The sequence below is a fragment of the Sciurus vulgaris genome (assembly GCF_902686455.1).
Source record: "Sciurus vulgaris genome assembly, chromosome: 3".
Taxonomy (NCBI): domain Eukaryota; kingdom Metazoa; phylum Chordata; class Mammalia; order Rodentia; family Sciuridae; genus Sciurus; species Sciurus vulgaris.
Window position 1 is genome coordinate 96,175,896 of NC_136463.1, and position 20,233 is coordinate 96,196,128.

Below are 20,233 nucleotides of genomic sequence, written 5' to 3' on the forward strand. Positions count from 1 at the left end.
AAGATAGTGCAGCACGATCAAGTGGGTTTTATCCCAGGGATGCAAGGTTGGTTCAACATCCGGAAATCAATAAATGTCATTCACCATATCGACAGACTAAAAGTTAAGAATCACATGATTATTTCAATAGATGCAGAAAAAGCATTTGATAAAATACAGCATCCCTTCATGCTCAAAACACTAGAAAAAATTGGGGTAGTGGGATCATTCCTTAACATTGTGAAGGCCATCTATGCTAAGCCCATGGCCAATATCATTCTAAATGGTGAAAAACTGAAAGCATTCCCTCTAAAAACTGGAACAAGGCAGGGATGCCCTCTTTCACCACTTCTATTCAACATTGTTCTTGAGACTCTAGCCAGAGCAATTAGACAAACCAAAGAAATTAAAGGGATACGAATTGGAAAAGAGGAACTCAAACTATCACTGTTCGCTGAGGACATGATTATATATTTAGAGGAACCTGGAAATTCCACCAGAAAACTCTTAGAACTCATAAGTGAATTCAGTAAAGTAGCAGGTTACAAGATCAATGCTCATAAATCCAATGCATTTTTATACATAAGTGATGAATCTTCAGAAAGAGAAATTAGGAAAACTACCCCATTCACAATAGCATCAAAAAAAATAAAATACTTGGGAATCAATCTCACAAAAGAGGTGAAAGACCTCTACAATGAGAACTACAGAACACTAAAGAAAGAAATTAAAGAAAACCTTAGAAGATGGAAAGATCTCCCATGTTCATAGATAGGAAGAATTAATATTGTCAAAATGGCCATACTACCAAAAGTTCTATATAGATTCCATGCAATTCCAATTAAAATCCCAATGATGTACCTTACAGAAATAGAGCAAGCAATTATGAAATTCATCTGGAAGAATAAGAAACCCAGAATAGCTAAAGTAATCCTCAGTAGAAAGAGCGAAGCAGGGGGTATCGCAATACCAGATCTTCAACTCTATTACAAAGCAATAGTAACAAAAACGGCATGGTATTGGTACCAAAATAGACAGGTAGACCAATGGTACAGAATAAAGGACATGGACACAAACCCAAATAAATACAATTTTCTCCTACTAGACAAAGGGGCCAAATATATGCAATGGAGAAAAGATAGCCTCTTCAACAAATGGTGCTGGGAAAACTGGAAAACCATATGCAACAGAATGAAATTAAACCCCTATCTCTCACGCTGCACAAAACTCAACTCACAATGGATCAAGGACCTCGGAATCAGACCAGAGACCCTGCATCTTATAGAAGAAAAAGTAGGTGCAAACCTTCAACTTGTTGGCTTAGGAGCAGACTTCCTTAACAGGACTCCCATAGCACAAGAAATAAAAGCAAGAATCAACAACTGGGATAGATTCAAACTAAAAAGCTTTCTCTCAGCAAAGGAAACTATCAGTAATGTGAAGAGAGAGCCTACAGAGTAGGAGAATATCTTTGCCAATCATACTTCAGATAGAGCGCTAATATCCCGAATCTATAAAGAACTCAAAAAACTCTACACCAAGAATACAAATAATCCAATCAACAAATGGGCTAAGGAAATGAACAGACACTTCACAGAAGAAGATGTACAAGCAATCAATAGATATATGAAAAAATGTCCAACATCTTTAGTAATAAGAGAAATGCAAATCAAAACTACACTAAGATTCCATCTCACCCCAATTAGAATGTCGATTATCAAGAACACAAGCAACAATAGGTGTTGGAGAGGATGTGGGGACAAAGGTACACTCATACATTGCTGGTGGGACTTCAAATTAGTGCAGCCACTCTGGAAAGCAGTGTGGAGATTCCTTAGAAAACTTGGAATGGACCTACCATTTGACCCAGCTATCCCACTCCTCGGCCTATACCCAAAGGACTTAAAATCAGCATACTACAGAGATACAGCCACATCAATGTTCATAGCTGCTCAATTCACTATAGCCAGATTTTGGAACCAACCAGATGCCCTTCAGTTGATGAATGGATAAAGAAACTGTGGCATATATATACAATGGAATATTACTCCGCCATGAGGAATGACAAAATTATGGCATTCGCAGGCAAATGGATGAAATTGGAGTATATCATGCTAAGTGAGATAAGCCAATCTCAAAAAACTAAAGGACGAATGATCTCACTGATAAGTGGATGAGGACATATGGGGGCGGGTAAGAGGGGTTAGTGTTAGGGTTAGGGTTAGGTTTAGGGTTAGGGATAAGGAGGGTGGTAAGAATGAGGAAGAAAGGAATGTATAGAGGGAAAAGAGGGGTAGGAGGGGAGGGGGAAAGGGGAAAAAAAATAACAAAATGAATCAAACAACATTGCCCTATGTAAATTTATGATTTTTAATTAAAATTTAAAAAAAAAAAGATGAAATTATACTGTATTTGGGAAATTGGTGAAATAGTAAGAACAGAAATATGGGCACAGGGATATTATTTGATTTTTCTGTTTCTATATGTATTCACAAATTTCCATAATAAAAAGTTATGCACTTTAACAAAAGAAAAAGAAAAAAAGAAAATGTGATATACATAAAAAAAAAGAGAAATGCAAATCAAAACCACCCTAAGATTCCATCTCACCCCAATTAGAATGGCGATTATCAAGAATACAAGCAACAACAGGTGTTGGTGAGGATGTGGGGAGAAAGGTACACTCATACATTGCTGGTGGGGCTGCAAATTAGTGCAGCCACTCTGGAAAGCAGTGTGGAGATTCCGTAGAAAACTTGGAATGGACCCTCCATTTGACCCAGCTATCCCACTCCTTGGCCTATACCCAAAGGACTTAAAATCAGCATACTACAGAGATACAGCCACATCAATGTTCATAGCTGCTCAATTCACAATAGCCAGACTGTGGAACCAATCTAGATGCCCTTCAATTGATGAGTGGATAAAGAAACTGTGGTATATATATACAATGGAATATTACTCAGCCATGAAGAATGATAAAATTATGGCATTTGCAGGCAAATGGATGAAACTGGAGAATATCATGCTAAGTGAGATAAGCCAATCTCAAAAAGCCAAAGGATGAATGATATCACTAATAAGTGGATGATAACACATAATGGGGGGAGGGAAGGTTTAGAGTTAGGGTTAGAGTTAGGGTTAGGGAGGGGGCCAAGTATGGAGGAAGGAAGCACTGTATAGAGGGAAAAGAGGGGTGGGAGGGGTGGGGGGAAGGGAGAAATAACAGAATGAATCAAACAACATTACTCTATGTAAATTTATGATTACACAAATGGTATGCCTTTACGCCATGTACAAACAGAGAAACAACATGTATCCCATTTGTTTACAATAAAAAAACAAAAAGAAAGAAAATTCATGTAAGACAAAACCAAATATGCATGTTGGTTTCTTATAATGGTAGTTCTTATAATACAGTCCTTAGACTAGTAGTATAAGGATCAGTATCAACTGGATATTTGTTAGAATTGTAAATTCTTAGGCTCTATTTGAGGATTCACTGGATCAGACTCTGGAAAGGGGTGTAACAATCTGCTCTATTAGCAAGGCTTCTAGAAAGCTTCTCCAACATTTGCTTAAGTTTGAGAATCATAGTCTCATGTTTTTCAAACTTGTGTGTACGTCTATACCACTGGAAAGTATTTAAAACACTCATTCTTGGGATCTTCTAGAGAATTTAATTTAATGAGTCTGGAATAAGGTGTGGGCAGGTTATTTTAAATTTCCCCTGATAATCTTTTCATAGATATAGTTGAAAACCAATACTCGTCTTATTCCTGATATAAGATTGCCTGTTCAGATACTTGACAAAAGGTCATCTTTTAGCACAGGCTTCAAAATTTGAATATGTCCCCTCTTATTTGCAGCATGTACTCACAATGTCTCCTTTACACATGAGACAACTACTAAAAATGTTAAATGATGACTTAAAGATTAAGGCAGAATCCTCAAAAGGCCTTCCTAATTATGTAAGTGTTTGCCCACATATAATCTAAATCTAGTGTGCAATTAACTTATAATGTTAAATGCAAGTAAAATGAGTAAGGGTTATAAATAGGTATTGGTGGATTCCACTGAAAATTTGACCCTGAGTTGTATCTTCATTTTTATCAGGAGCATTTCTTATCTTAGATTTTGCATGTTTTTAAATCTAAATTTTAATATTATTTTCAGTGTAAAAGGCTAGTATTAAATTTAACAAAGATTGTTCAGGGAGCTGAAGTGTGAAAAAAAAGTGATTACAGAATTTTCTGGTAGGAATAAATCTTAGGGAATCTGGCCTATTTCAAGAGCAAAAATGAAATATTGTCAGTTCAAATGTTATAAACATGCTTAGTAAAATGGGGAACTAGTAGAACCTGTATTCATTTATAAACTAGCATCAGATATGGTAACAGATTTTTAAAAAACTGCAGTCTATCATTTTTGTATATAGTGCAATGATAATTTCTATTACAGAAATCTATTCTCCTCTACAACATTAAAAGTGACATTGGGCCTACTGGAGTTTCTCTGTCAGCTTCTGTCCCCATGTAAATTTTGATTTAAAATGACAATGTGAAAGGTGAATGTATGTTATTAAAGATGGGAACACATTTGGACATTTTCTTCATTGTAAAAAAGAAATGGTACTGAGACTAAACCCTGTAGGTGGTTGGCTGACACTGTAAAATGTGTCCATGATTCAGAATCAAAATATTTAGCAGCTAAATTGTCACAATGCGTTATACTTGGCTGTGGGCTGGAGACGTCTATCAGAATGTGAGATCTGATTTATAAATTTTCAGGGATTATACAAGTCAGTTTTTAAGCACATGATATTATTAAAAATAATTAATTATCATAAATTTAAAATGAAATAGTGTTTAAAACAAATATAATAAATATCCAAAATTCATAATTTCAGAATAACTTTACTAATGGCTTTTAAAGCCATTTTAATTTATTGCATCCATATATTAAGGATTCATCTATTTTCCCAATTTCATGTTTAGACAGTTTTATTGTGGGCAACTGGATATTGGCCATGATAGGTGTATTTATAGTCCCAAATAAGGAAACACCCTCAGAGTTCCACCCACCAGGGAATATTAAAGCATTTACCAACATGCTAATCAATAAGGTCTATTATAGGTGTTTGTACATTAAAATAAGACATTCATGGAGATATAATGGTATCGAATGCCCACTTGTACCCCATCGGTGAATCTTAAAACAAAGTCAACATGAAATGATTGGGTTTTAATTTCAAGCATAGTTAGATTCATAATCTAATCTTGTTAATAATCAGTCTGGGATCTCAAGCAGTTTGCTAAAAGTCTCTAAGTTTCAATAATTTTATTTCTAAAACACAGTAATGTATCTCATAGAATTGTAAAGACTCAGTAAAAAATATGTCTCTGGTAGACTTTCCAATACTTCTTCCCCTCACTTCATGAAACATAAATGTCTGTTGATATAATTGCTTAGAATATTCAAAGTTTAAGGCATTTTCCCCTCCTTTGAGTCAAATAAATTATCATTAGACTAAAGAATGATGTTTTCCCCTAGACTTATTAAAATAAAATTCAAAAAATAAAATGAATCGGTCAAAAACCTAATAGAAAATCTTAATGAGCACATACTTTAGTTTTCTGCTTTATATTGCTTTCATGTCATTGCTTATCTAGATTGGGACTCTGATTCTAAGACTGCTCTGTATTTATTTAATGTTTGCAGAGTATACAGATTGTTCACTACTCTTCTGCTATACCCTTGATGCACATGCTCAAAACAGGAAGGGTATCAAGTTTTTTGAAAAACATACAGCAGCATAACCCAACAATCTAACTTTTGGACCACAAGATTCATGTGGACTTTGGAAAGGAGATTATACTTCTCAACCCTTTATTGATCAGACTTGATATTTTACATGTAAAATGTTTACTTAAGTGTTTATTGTATTATTTTTCTATTACTTTCTTTTATACCACTTTTTTTTCTTTACTATATCATTTAGTACTGTTTTATCTATACTTTATCCCATATTCATAGGTTATTCATTCAAACTGTACACAGTGACTTAATAGTCTATTTTAAGAATGATTTTAACAAAGAATAATTTAGGTAAAGAGAGAAGGCATTCTCTAAATAGTGACAATTAAATAAAGGGGTTTAAAAGATCTTATTTCCTACTGTTAATAGTATTATAACAGGATTAATTATTAAAATGTATACTCAATTGAATCATCATTATTATAATTCTTTATTGTTTTCCTTGCTGGGGATCAAATCCAGGGACTTTCACATGCTAGACAAGCTCTAATATGGAGCCATATCTCTCTCTCTAATTGCATTATACTTTTAATAAGCATGCTCTATACCTCTCATTTATGGATAAAGTTTTCTAATAGTAATTTTATAAATCTATTGCCATGACTAAAATAAAGTGCTTCTTAGAAATCTTGGTTAATTTCCCTAATATGTTTGAATATATGTTATTGAGATAGATGATAATAACACATATGGAAACATAAGTACAAAAGAGAATAATTAAATTTGCAACTTAATAAAATAATAAATTTTTACTGTTTTTAGAAGTCAGAGAATCAGTGGAAAGTGACTGGGAATGTTGCCATCAACAAACATATTATCTTAAACCAATAACGATCTTTGTGGGTCAGAATCATGACTATGTAAATGCAACAAATGATTTACTAACTATGCAGTCTCAGCCTAGATTGTTTATTGCTCTTAGAACACAACATATATATGCCAACCAGAAACAGGTTTTCCTCATTTACTACAGTGTTACCCCTTGCATGACTTTGACAAATTTAATCATTGTAGGCATAAGATTAATACCAAACACTTAAGAATGTATTGTTAGCCTTATGTAACTCCCTCTTAATAGAATTTGTTTTAGCAGAGGATGTTGCTACTGCTTCATGAATGTGTTGTATTCTTAAGCTGTTGTTAAAGGACACGCTCATGTCTGAAGGGCTATAATGAAAGTAACATATCTCTGCCTTGTTGACTTGTATTTATAAAGAAATAGCCTTTTAAGGGGATTACAGTGATAGAATGTTCTATCTGACAAGATCTCTACTAAGAGGATATTTCATTCACAACTTACCACAAGATGCCATTTCATCTGTCTGGTCACCGCAGTCATCTTCTCTGTCACACAGCCATGCTCTGGGAATACATCGTCCATTTCCACAAGAAAATTGGTCTGCCTGGCAAGTTCTGGCTGTGATGGTCAATTAAAATACAAAGACTAAATTCAGAGGCATTTTGAACCACATTAAGCATATAATAGAGCATATAGCATTTCTTTTACACATAAGACATTATGTTTCTCTACTAAGATGAAACATTTAAAAAGCAAATTTTTATTTAATGTTTCACAGCACCAGCTTGCTTATCTTCTCTAAAGTTCACATTTTTGACCTTTAATTAAAATGACTGATAAATAACAAGATATTCGACATTTCTCACACAATTCCATAAATGAAGCTATGAAATCATTATTTTAAAAATTTTGCCTGGCACATGCTTATAAATATATGATCAAATTAAATTTCACCCAGTTTTTGATTAATAAAAGAGAACTTTGTACAATATTTGCCAAAAACCAAGATAACTTTTGCTGTAATGTTAAGAGGAACCCTTGGGAGACTCTCAGGATATCTAGTTCCTAATCATGGAATCAGAATTGTCCTTTTCCTCTAACATTTTAAATACATTCACTTCTTAATCTCAAAATGGTCCACTGTATGGTGTGAGAATACAGAAAGCATTTTCTAAAACATACATTTAGCCTTAAGACATTTTTCTAAAGTTCACTTTTTGCACAGTTGTATAAATAAATGTATGGCTTTTAATCAAAGTATACTAATGAACTTTGCTTTGGGCTCCCTTAAGGGTTTCAATGAACACAAACATGGAACCTTGCTTTCTATGTTAGCCAAAGGCAGTGGTTTAAAATTATTCAGTAAAGGGGTTATGTTCTACAGGGAATTTGATTGCCCTTTTCTATTACAATCAGGTCAACTTTTGAAAACATGAAAGCCTAGATAGCTTCCCTGCCTCTTTCCCTAGGCCTTTGGTGGTTACACACTTTGTTTTTCTGTTTGATTTTCTTTTTACTTTCCTTTCATCCTCTGAACAACTAATCTGTCTTCATGAGTGTCCGTAACCCATTCACACTTTCCTTTCATTAGACTAGAGAAAAAATGGGATATGTTTGGAAGAAGATACTGAAAACGGTGAGTATTTTGATTAAGTGAAGTTTGGATTGATGAGGAACACGGGAATCTGGGTTTCTGCAATCATAGAGAAAGATCTGGCGTAGGGTATATACTTCCTCTTGTTTCTGGGCTTGCAGAATCAAAATGATGTGTTTCTGCTACCTCAAAACACCTTGTGAACTTGAGTACTAATGCTTGGCACAGGGAGTAGCTCAAACTGAAGTCATAAACTGAACATCCATAAATCAGAATTTCAGAGGTCAGAAGAAATAAGACATTAAGAGACCTATACAGAGAAAAGTGTATATGCAATATAAAGATATTTATCCATTATTAGTGAGTATTTTAAAGACCACTCAAGAAAAACAAATTAAAAATTTATTGGTTGATTTGATACATTGGATTGGATATACTGTTGTAATTATAGTGTGTATAATTGAAAATATTAAAAGATTATTATAACATTTTGCTTTATGTGGATAAGGTTATCAAGTCTAAAATATTTTATGCAATGTCTGATTTCTTCCCATTTTTACAAATTGATCATTTATTCTAAATCAACAAGTTTTAAGTTTTCTAGCAAACATACATACAACAGAATTTCCACAATTAAAATTTGGGGTAGAAGTAAAAATTTCTGTTGGATTATTTAGCTAATTCAACAGAATTTCTACTACATTAGTCTAATGTTTGGAATAAGAATAATAATGTCCTTAGGTAATTTCTATGTAATTATGTCTACCTGGGAAAATATATGAACTTGTGCAAACTTAGAGAAAGATGTAGAGAATACACACAAAGTATTGACTGAATTTACTTTGAGGAAGGGGTAGAAATAGAAAGGGGGGAAATTAATAATTTTATTCTTACAAAGCTCTGTATTGTTTCTCTGGTTATAGTGAATACTTTTTACCTTTTCAGATTTGAGAGAAGTTTTATTAGAGGTTATTGCAATTAAAATTTAATTTACCTAATCTAATATTCTTTTATTTGATATTCTTATATCAGTGAATTCTCTCCTAATAATTTCAGTTTGGCCCTAGCAAAGCTTTCTCACTGTTTCCTTTTATTTGGAGAGCTATGGTGATTAGAGACAAAAATGCAAAGAAATTCAAGAACTTACATTATATAGTGTATGACTTGTCATTGTGATGGTGTGGAAATTTGTGTATCACCTCATTACAACTCTGAAGCTGGAGGAACTGTTATGATCTATAATTCCAGAGATTCTCTGTATTATTATGGGGAAATATTGTGCCCAAAAAGTATATAACTTCACTATCTGTTTTAATCATGGAGAAATTTATTTGTTTTGTCTATCTCGGAACTTAATTGACTTCAGATGAGAGGAATGTTCATTCCACAAATCTCCAAATACTTGTCTATATAATATAACCAGATTGACTGAATTATCACTTTTCAGTTAATGGATTTGTAGGAAGGATACACAACTTTCAGTTTTTCAGTTTTCATCTCCATTAGATCTAATTAGTTTGGATGTGAGATTAGAAGAGTAGCCCTGGAGGACTCTAATTTTATAGCAAGTGCTGCTCTGAGGAAGAGAAAATTTACACCTCCTACAAGAGAATTGTTTATCTAGCAGTAGAATCAGAGATTCACTGTCACAATGTGAATATTTTTAACCATCACTAATCATGCTTCTCCTGTGGTCATGTAGCAGAAAAGGTTCCCACAGTGCACAACAAAAATACAGGGGGAGGACACAGAGCAAAATACACTATTTATAAACTTTATCTTTGTTGCATTTTAATCAAAACATCCTATTCAAGCAAAAGTATATCAAATTATGTCAAAATGTACTCTGTTTTATCTTGCAAAAATGTCTGATTTTTAACACACTGGTTTATTTTAATGTAATTATATCTTTCTTGTTTGAATTTAGTCAAATTTTTGGGAGGATGTGAGAAGCAATATGTATAACATAACCAGAACTCTGTGGTAGAAGACAGTAGCTACACAGACCTTGACTCAGTCTGTTTTCTCTGGTCCCCTATGTTTGTGCTCTTTCCTTTTCTGGGTACATTCTTCAACCCCCTCTCCCATTATTCATTCCATTCTACCCTTAGCAATATATGCTGGTCAATTGGTTTTTTTTTACCCAGTGAAATACTTCTTTCACCAAGAGACTTAAAGAAAATATCATCATTAATACCTGCTCACTATCATATATCTATAGAAAATATATTTTCCCTGTATTTGCTACATATTTTAGTTTTATTTAAGAAAAAATGTATTATAACATTATATATGATTGTCTTTTAGTTTTATACTTCACATAAATATTATTTTTTATATTATTCAACTATGTTTGAAATTCATTCCTGTTGATATATGACACTAGCTCATTTTGGTAGCAATCTGTCATGAAAATATAATACATACATCTATCCATTCTTCTATTTATAGATATTTGAGTTGTTTCAAGTTTTATTATTATTAGCACTAGAACAATGCATATTTTACTTCTGTCTCCTTGTGAATAGGTATTAATTAGAGTATAAGCCTAGAAATGAAAATAGAATTGAAAATACAAAAGTCTTCACATTATTGTATTTAGCCAAATTACATTCTGATGTGCAAAATTGATTTATACTCCCAGTTCATTTTCTTAACAATATTGTCAATATTTAGTTTTATCAAATTATCTATTTATCCTAATTAAATGGCTTTGACTATTACTTAGTAATTTCTCTTATGTGTTTTTTATTTGTTCATTTATTTATTTACAGTACTGTGGATAAAACAGAGGGCCTCACATGCTAGGTAAACAAAACTGCCTCTGAGCCACATCCCCAGTTCACTTACATTTATAGGTTCAGTGTGGACCCTGACTCCAGATAGCCAGTCTTTTCAGATAGCCAGTGATTCATTTCTTACTCTTCCTATGTGCTAAAATGTGGTTCCAATTAGCACTTTGACTACTACATTAGAAGGGCCCATTGGCATGTCTTTCTCCTAAACTTTACTCTTAATTTCTTAATGAATTATGTATTTTTCCTTATTTTATCATGAGTACCTTGACAAATACAGTAGCATCATTAGATTGATGAGAAAGAAAATAGAAAATTGGCATCTTCTGGGAAAGTATTTTTTTTAGATATAAAATGTCTGGGATGTTAATGAACATAGGACAGTGCATTCAAGTGTGATATGATCCCCCACTTTAATTTTTTTCTATCTTGGACACATACCCAGGTATACATTTTGATTTAGGAAAAGATAGAAATGATGGAAAATATGCATATCGATTAACCATTTTTTTCTAGTATGGTAAGTTTTGTCAACTATTTATTTTGGTAAAATGACCTGGAAAATACATTGTAACATAACCACTGACTTCATAATTTTCAATGATAAAAGGCATATTTATTTTTTCTCTGTTCTTTTTACTCAAGTTCATCAGGTATCCAGTGATCACAAGAGGTTTCATAAACATAATGAAAAGAAGATCTAGTACTGAGTGCAGACGTCCAGTGATATCCCCAGAAGAGGCACTTGAGCAAGTTGTGTTCTGTTTCTTAGTGAACCACAGGACTTGATTGTCTGAGATATCTTACTAATTAAGACTGATCATTTCATTTGTTCATATACATAAGCATTTCCTGCTTTACCACTATAAATAGCTAACTAAATACAAATAGTCCTTTAAAAACCATGTAGAAAAAAGCAAAAATTTTAAATCTAATACAAATAAAAGACATGATATTATAAATTGAGCCACTGGTGCCTTCAATTTTATGATAAAAGCAGACCTGTCTGTTTAGGATATAATGAATCAATGTTTAAATTGAACCTTAACCTTAAAATATTAGTAATTGCACTGACTTAGAAAGATGTTTCATTATATACTATATTTATATTGCAAGAGCAACCTCAGCAAAGTCAAACTGACTATATCTAAAATTATAGCTAATCTGCAGGATAATGTAGTTTTGTATGCATAACAATGGTCTAGCAGACAGAACACAGATTGAATTTCCCCTAAACTCTTACCAAGGATAAATATTTAGGCAAGTTCTCTCTCCTATGTTCACCTATAAAATGATCTTGAAAGTAGGCACCTAGGACCTAATGATCCCTAGAGTTCCTTTTCTTTAAACAAAGTCTTTTTGTAGAACAATCTTATAAGACACACATGAAAAATTTTATTAAGAAATTCATTTACTCCAAAATGTCAAATAGAGATTTATATGAAGGAACAAGAAACTACCTGGCCCATAGATTCTTTGTAAATATGTCATTATGCAAAAGGCTGAATACACATGTAAGTTAGAATTATGTAATGGTGATTATTTTGCTCTTGCCATTGTTGTTTTATAGGTGATGAAAATCTCTTCAGAAACAATTTCTAGTTAATTCATACTCTAGCAGAGCAGACTGAAATGCATGAGGAAAGTGAAGAGCAGTGAGGTACAAGTTTTTCCAAGAGAAAACCAGTGGCAATGACAAGAGCAGGAATCAATATTGATGTCTGAGTCTTTACTCTGTTTTCTGCTCTATTAATTTTTACCAGGATTTTATACTAATTTTTATTTAGTAAGACCTGTTTTGACAAAAAGCGAAAAGAGTTCAGGAGAGGTCCATGTTTTGATGTTGCTATGTACCATGTTTTTCTCATTTAAATCAGTTTTTACTAATCATATCACTGTGTCATTCAGCACACTAGTTTTACTTCATCATTTAAATAGCAGCAAGCAGCTGCTGCTAGTCAGTATCATTTTTCAACTCTTATCTGACTAATAATGACCTTTCTGGCACTCTGTTGTAACCTGTACCACCAGCTGTATATTTCCATTCAACAAGAACCTGGCTAGGGATTCAAAGATTTATTACAATGGAATAGATTATATGGAAATATAAATAGGCTTAGTGGTCTTGGGATTTCATGAAGAAAAAAAAATGCTACCTCACATAAATAATGTGCCATGAACAGAAAGTTATTCACAAAGGTATTCCATAGTAGACAAAATAAAACTTATAATTTTTTCCAAGGTAGAAAAAAAAAAATCTTCCTTGTGAGATGGCCTGTATCACAGCATGCTAACAAACCTCACCTTCTACTGCCAAGAACAATTTAGTAGGGACAAGTCTTATACAAGAAGTGTATGGACAGTCAACCCATATGGATGGAAGAAGTGCCAAATTATTTTGGAAAGCAGAGTAATGCCCAAGTATTAAATAAAAGATAATCTGTATTTGAGCCTTTGGGACATCAGACTCTGAATTCACTTACTTCTGCCATAATCAGATGTTCAGCCCTAGGAATGTCAGGATTAGTTTAGAGCTCTGACCTGAATTTTTATGGTGACCAACTTTGGAAGTGATTTCTGTACATATTCAAGCAAACATTTACCTGCACAAGTTTGATTGGATTCATCTTCATTGCTCCCACAATCATTAGCTCCATCACAAAGCCATCTCTTGGGGATACAGCGATTATTCTGACATTTAAATTGATCATCAGGACAGCTATGATTGACTGGGAGAAAGGGGAAGGAAGTTTAATTACATAAAATTGGATGAAGTTATGAATATTTTGAATTGTTACATAATGCTATAGTAATCATAATATTATTAAACAATAGAATAAATTCTCGTCTCAAATTTTACAGAAAATAACAATAATCTATGCATTGTTAAAATATAACACTTTTGTAGAAAACATCATGTGACTAATTCTCAAATAAAAGGAAGTATATTCCTTTCCCAAGTCTCCATTATGACAAACTATATCATTAAGCCTGTTTCCTATCTCTCATTAGAACTGGTGACTCACTTCCAAAATATTTACCAAAAACATTTAAAATAACCCTCATGTTTTAATATTAAACATAATAATTATGTCTCAAAATAATTTTGCTATATATAGTTAAAATAGTGTTTTCTTAATCCACACATCCACTCAAATATTTCTTATATTACTAAATAAGCCAAATATTATTCTGCTTTATCTAATATTTCTTGGGACTGAAAAGAAAAATAAAGAAATGAAAATATATATAACTTATGACCTAGAGCTGATGATAAAAATGTGATTTTATATAACTTTAATAACAAAAAAGGATTATCGTAAGTTTTATCTTCTAATACAAACAAGCATGTAACCACGGAAAACATTGAGAATGAGACCAATCCTCACATGGGAAGCTGTGCACAGCTAAGGATTAAATCAACAATATCTAAACACAACAAGGGGGCCATCTTACTGTTAACCTTCTATCAGTATTTTTCCAGAATTCTAGAGGTATGCTCTTCAATATTTGTTTTGCAATTTCAACTTTCTTTTAAAATAATTTTAAAAGAAATTACCTCTGTATGATAAAATGAATTTGTACAATAATTTCATTTAGGATTCAAAAATTATCATTTTTTCATGCTGTTGCATAATAAATGTGTGCATTTCTACTCAGTTCCTAGACAAGATTTTTTCCTTTAAAGTAGTATTCATGATAAAGTTGTTTCAACACCTTTTAGAAAGGTTGCATTCATGTAAAGTAAGAATAAATAAATAAATAAATAAGGGAGAAAAATAGTTAAATTCTCTGGAATTTGAACATAATTAACAATTTACTACCTACTATAAGGACTTTAGAAGAAAGAGCTACCCATGAAAAGTAAGTCATCCAATATTTCAGAGGGTCAATATTTTAAAATATCAAAATGATGCATATGCACCTCAGTGCAATTTTCGTTAACAAAGTAAACAGGAATTCAGACATAGGTTTGTAGTTTGGAGTTGAGACATTGAAGGATAGAGAAAAATGATAACAGAATTCAATGTTGGATATCATGAGTATTTAAAAATCTAAACTAATCCTCTGAAATGACGTATGCAGTATGGGAATACCAACCATGAAACCCCAGGAACAGAATATTGTTCAGCATGACTGAACTGGTCAGATAAGACATCCTACTGTAAGATATCCAGAGATCATTAGCCATTCATTGCCTTATTCAGTTAGTCATTCATTCTTCCAGGTGCCAGGAGCTATGGTGTGGATCCTACTCTGCTAAAATGTAATGTGTCTCCTCAGGAAGATATTAATCTATTATTAGATGCACCAATTAAGCAAGCATATACTTACAACATGGTTTTTTAACTACTATAATAAATCTATGTACAGGAAATGAATGTTGAACTCCAACTTGGATATACTGAGAGTTTTTGATGGTTAGAAAAAATTTCCCTAGGAAGGTAATTATAAACAATGCCGGATTCCTTAGATCAGGACAAGTCACTATAGTGTCATAAAGGAAAAAAAAAAAATAGAAGGATATTTTTAGAGATCTGCTTATACTTGAATTTGATAAGAATCAAAAGGGTAAGCAGACGCATAAGAGACTAAAGGATAAACATGTATATACAAGAGATAATAGGAAGCATGTAGGAGTCAGTGGATTTCAGAATTTGTCCTCTTGGTTATGTTATTGAAATAACAGTTATAAAATCATTTCATAAATAATATCCTGGAAGCATTGTGGAAAGTGGGTTTTAATTAAGGGAGGGAGAGTGGTAGGAATAAAACAACACTTGCTGTGTTAATCTAAGATGAAAACCTAACTTAGCCAATGAATATTGAGAAGATATAAAGGTAAAAAAATAACTATTTAGGTGATAGAAGAGATAAGATTTATTAATAGAAGTAAGTACTGATTATAAGTGAAATGGAGGATGCCAGGAAAAGCCCTTGGCTTGGGTAATGGAATAGAAAATGATAACAATAATCAAAATATATATATACTGACAAGAATTTTAACATTATAGTTAACACTATAAATTCAATGCCCTTGTACACATAGAAGAGATGAGCTTTCCAAATACAAAAGAAATTACAGAACGTAGATGGAAATATGGGCTTAATGAAATAATACATGAACATTATGATGAAATTTTGTACTCTTCTCAGGCATTGAATTTATGTGAATAGAGAGGAAGCAGATATATGTAGTAAGTATGCATTAAAACCATGAATAAACATTATGAGACAGAAGAATTGAGGCAATTAAGTTATTCATTAATAATGCATCATTTGTGTAAAAAGAAGTTAGGGAATAAATATTCTTTATCTTCAGATGAAATGTTTTTCTCACTCCAAAATGTTTGACAATTGTTTCAATTTAGTGTTTAAGACTTTATTTATAGGCTACTACTTTATAAAAAGTACATTAGTGGAGTTGAAAATAAGACTTTTATATGTTGAAGTCATGGTCCATGCTTTGAGTTCAAGAGAAATTAGTGCTGCATTTATATAATAAAATTGGAAAATATTTTTAGACAGCCTTATTCTCAGAATTTTGTCTCAAAGCACAAACAGATGCATGATGTAGATGCCCAGACCAATTTTGTACTTTCTTATCAAGGGTCTTTAAAACTTTTTTTATTGTATTTTTTTTTTCAGTGTTGGATACTGAAAACAGGGCCTCACACAATAAATTACATTTCCAGCACTTTTTAAAATTTTACTTTGAGACAGGGTCTCACTAATTTGCCCAGGCTGTTATCTGACTTATAATTTGCTTGCTTTAACATCCCAAGGAGCTGTAACAACAGGTATACACCACTGCATCCAGCTTAAGCTTTTATTTTTAAATTTTTTACTTAAAAAATAAGAAGATGTAATACTGTCAATTAACTCTTAGTTCAGACACTTTAACCTGAAAACTGTCTGTTTTAAAACAATCTACTAAGGTTAAATCAAAAGATCAAATATAGCATTTGCCCAACATGTCTCTCCCTGTGTAAAATAGTTTATCTCAAAACCATTCAAACTAATCAAATATACTTTCAAAATGTTACTTCGTGTACTTTTAAAACGTTATTTTTCCACATCTATGAGAAACTTACTTATCTCTACCAGAAATATGAAACTATTTCTAACAAATGATAAATAGCTAAATAGAAGCCAAAGGATCAAAGGGTGGGAGGAAAAAACCTTTTATTTATATTTGAGTGCCCCATATGTGTTTTCTACCATGTCCTGAACCAGTGAAGCTAGGTGATAACGTTCCAAATTCATGTGTAGTACCTTGGATCTTCTTCAAGTTTCTGTGCCAAGGAACAATGGAGTGGATCATGACCTTCTGTACCATTTATTCAGTCTTAATGGTGTTTAAATTGACTTTCCATATTTTAAATTCAAAGATCCAAAGGGGTCTCCTATAGCAACCCTAGAGGGTAGTGTGGTAACACCAAAACCATACAATATGAAGGGAGAAGATTTTAGGAGCAACTAAAATGACAATATGAAGGCTGGGGAAAGATGAGGAAAACAGTGCTTTCAAAGTATGCAAAAAAGGCAATCTCTAGTCTAACGTTTATGCAAAAGGATGGCTGAGAAATAAAACTGAGTTCAATTTGCATCAAACATGTTTTCAGATTTTCACAAAATGCTTTGACAATCTACACACTCAAGACTCAGTTTCAATGCAGCTTTAAGATGATTTGATGGAGAACATACAGCAATTGACTGAGTCCTCATCGCTTCCATCTAAGCAGTCATCATCACCATCGCATTTCCACCGAGCTTGGATACAGTGTCTGTTTTGGCAGCGAAATTCTCCAGCTTTGCATATGTGAGGTAATGCTTCTCCAGGATTAACTAGAGTTGAAAGAAAAAAGAAACATTTAAGACATATGAATAATATTAACTAGATTCAGTCCACTAAAATCTGAATTTTGTGTATTTTTGTTTCACTTATATCTACATGTAAATGAAGTCATACAGTATTTACCTTTTTCTGATTTATTTCACTTTTTATAATGTCCTACAGATTCACCAAAGTTGTCATAAATGATAGTTTGTATCTCCATTTTCAAGACTGAATAATGTTTCATTACATGCATGTTTTCATGTGCACACAAAGACACAATTTCTAAGTTAATTTATAGTGTAGGTTGGAGAGGTAATGGGGAGTCATACCTCAAAGGGCACAAAATTGCAGATATGTAGATGAATATGTTTGCAAGTCTAACATACAATATGAAGGATATAGTTATAATATCATAACATGTACTGGAAATCTATGGAAGTCATATTTTACATGCTATTACCACCAACAAAATATAACTAAGAAATGATAGGCATGTTAATTTGTTTGGCTATAACAACCAATTCGCTATGCATATCAGAGCATCATGTTGTACAACCATAGATCTATAAGATAAAAAATGATATCCCCCAATTTAAAATACACCACTAAGATATAAGGTATCCCAATGAAAATCACAGTTTTTTTAATGTTAAATAAAGCTTAATATGATCTAATACACAAAAAAGATAAAAAAGGCAATTTTGTTATAACAACAAAATACAGCCTTAGAAAACACCAAAAATAACATTGTACACCTAGCAGTCATCTCTGGAAATGAGAAATTTTAAGATTACATGACAATAATTATTCTACCAAGAATCTTGGAGATTTATTTAAAAATAACCATCACTAAATAGCCACCACCACAATACAATACCACTTCGTGTTGGTGACATGGCTTCTGACTTAAGTAGCCAGTCTACTAAATCCTCACAGAGAAGCAGCGGTGGAGTCACAGAGAGGCTGCCCCAGGGGTCTCCCACATGGGCTACAACCACAGTAAGGGCTTCCCAAAGCCCATCATGCATGCACAGGCTGAGGAGCAAGGAGCTAGGGCGTGCTGACCTGTCACCCTCCGGCAGCCCAACTCAGGCTGGAGATGCCCACTGCAGAAGCCCATGCTGTATAGTGCCACAGCTCAGAATCCTGCCAGCAGCCATGATCTCATGACCTCAACTAGCAGTGGGAAAACGGAAGGGAAGTGAGGCAGACCTGAACTGGATTTCTGGGCTAACAAATAGTGTTGGTACTTTTTTCAAACCTTGGTTAGCATAAATTTGGACCAATAGTGTTAATATTTTTCCAAACCCTGATTAACATATATTTGGATCAATAGGTTGACTCAAGTGCTATATAAACCACTAGACAGCACGCTCAAGTGGCAACCCCATCTTGGGCACTGCCCTGACACAAGTTCTGTGTCTATTGACACTTGAATTAATCGTAATTTTAAACTCACTTATCCTCATCTTTGATTTCGCAAGGCAAGAACCCAGAAAGAAGAAATTGGTGTGGTGAGTTGCTGGAATCTGCTGCAACACTAGAGGGCACAGTCTGCTGTTAAGATTTGCAACGTGGTTCTTGCAGAGGCCTGCAGCTTGTGCGGACCCCACCTGCTAGCAGAAGTGGAAAAACTCCAATTTCATTGGGTTTGTAGTTTTGACTTTGAAAGGATTTTCATTCATCTTTCAATTCATCATTATGATAACCTTAGGTAGGATCAAGAATGTTACAACCTTCATCATATAGATGAGTACACTGAGAATTAAAGTCAAAAAAGCAAAGCAATAGCAGGAACCTTGATATAACCTATGATGTATTTTCTTTGCTGGGCTGAAAGTAGTAGAAAAACAGGATCAGTTAAAGGTTCAAGGAAGTATTAGGTTAATGAAAATTATCTCTAAATACATGCAGTGTTTTTCCTTCATATATTTCATTTTCTCTAATCAACTGCTAGAAATTTATTTAATTGAGATTTATCCACAAAACAAAGTGTTATTATTCTACTGTACTCATTGAGTTGTTTAGATAGTCTGAAAAGAGAAGGGAATGAGTGGCAATGGTTAATGAGAATTATTTTAGGTTTCATGGTCTGTAAAAGGTTTTGAATTCTATCTAACAGGTTTATTGTTAGGAGAAACAGAAGTCAATCTTTCCATCCCTGTTCAAATGGCTTTAAATTTTATTTTTGATAACTGGTTTAGGCTGATGGAATGTCGTAAATCTTATGCACACCTCAATAAGAAGTAATGGCAAGGCAAACATACGTGGCATTTCCGGAAACCTTTGCATAACATTCCCTGAACTTCTGTGTGTCCTCTGCAGGCAGGAGTGGAAGAAGGAATGTGACTTTTGAGCCATGTCTACAGTGAACTGCTATACAGATGGCATAGCAGGGCACAAGGCAA

General features: G+C 33.2%; 1 protein-coding gene across 5 annotated transcripts in view; it reads right to left on the reverse strand.

Annotated features, from left to right (window-relative positions):
• LRP1B (LDL receptor related protein 1B) overlaps positions 1-20,233 on the reverse strand; it is a 1,899,381-nt gene that overhangs the window by 744,467 nt on the left and 1,134,681 nt on the right. For all 5 annotated transcript variants that reach the window (XM_079135584.1, XM_079135585.1, XM_079135582.1 and 2 more), the window contains exons 16-18: positions 17,693-17,833; positions 13,588-13,713; positions 7,097-7,213 (exon numbers count right to left, since the gene is read on the reverse strand). In XM_079135584.1, coding sequence (XP_078991710.1) covers positions 7,097-7,213; positions 13,588-13,713; positions 17,693-17,833 — 384 coding nt within the window. The remainder of the gene's footprint in view (positions 1-7,096; positions 7,214-13,587; positions 13,714-17,692; positions 17,834-20,233) is intronic.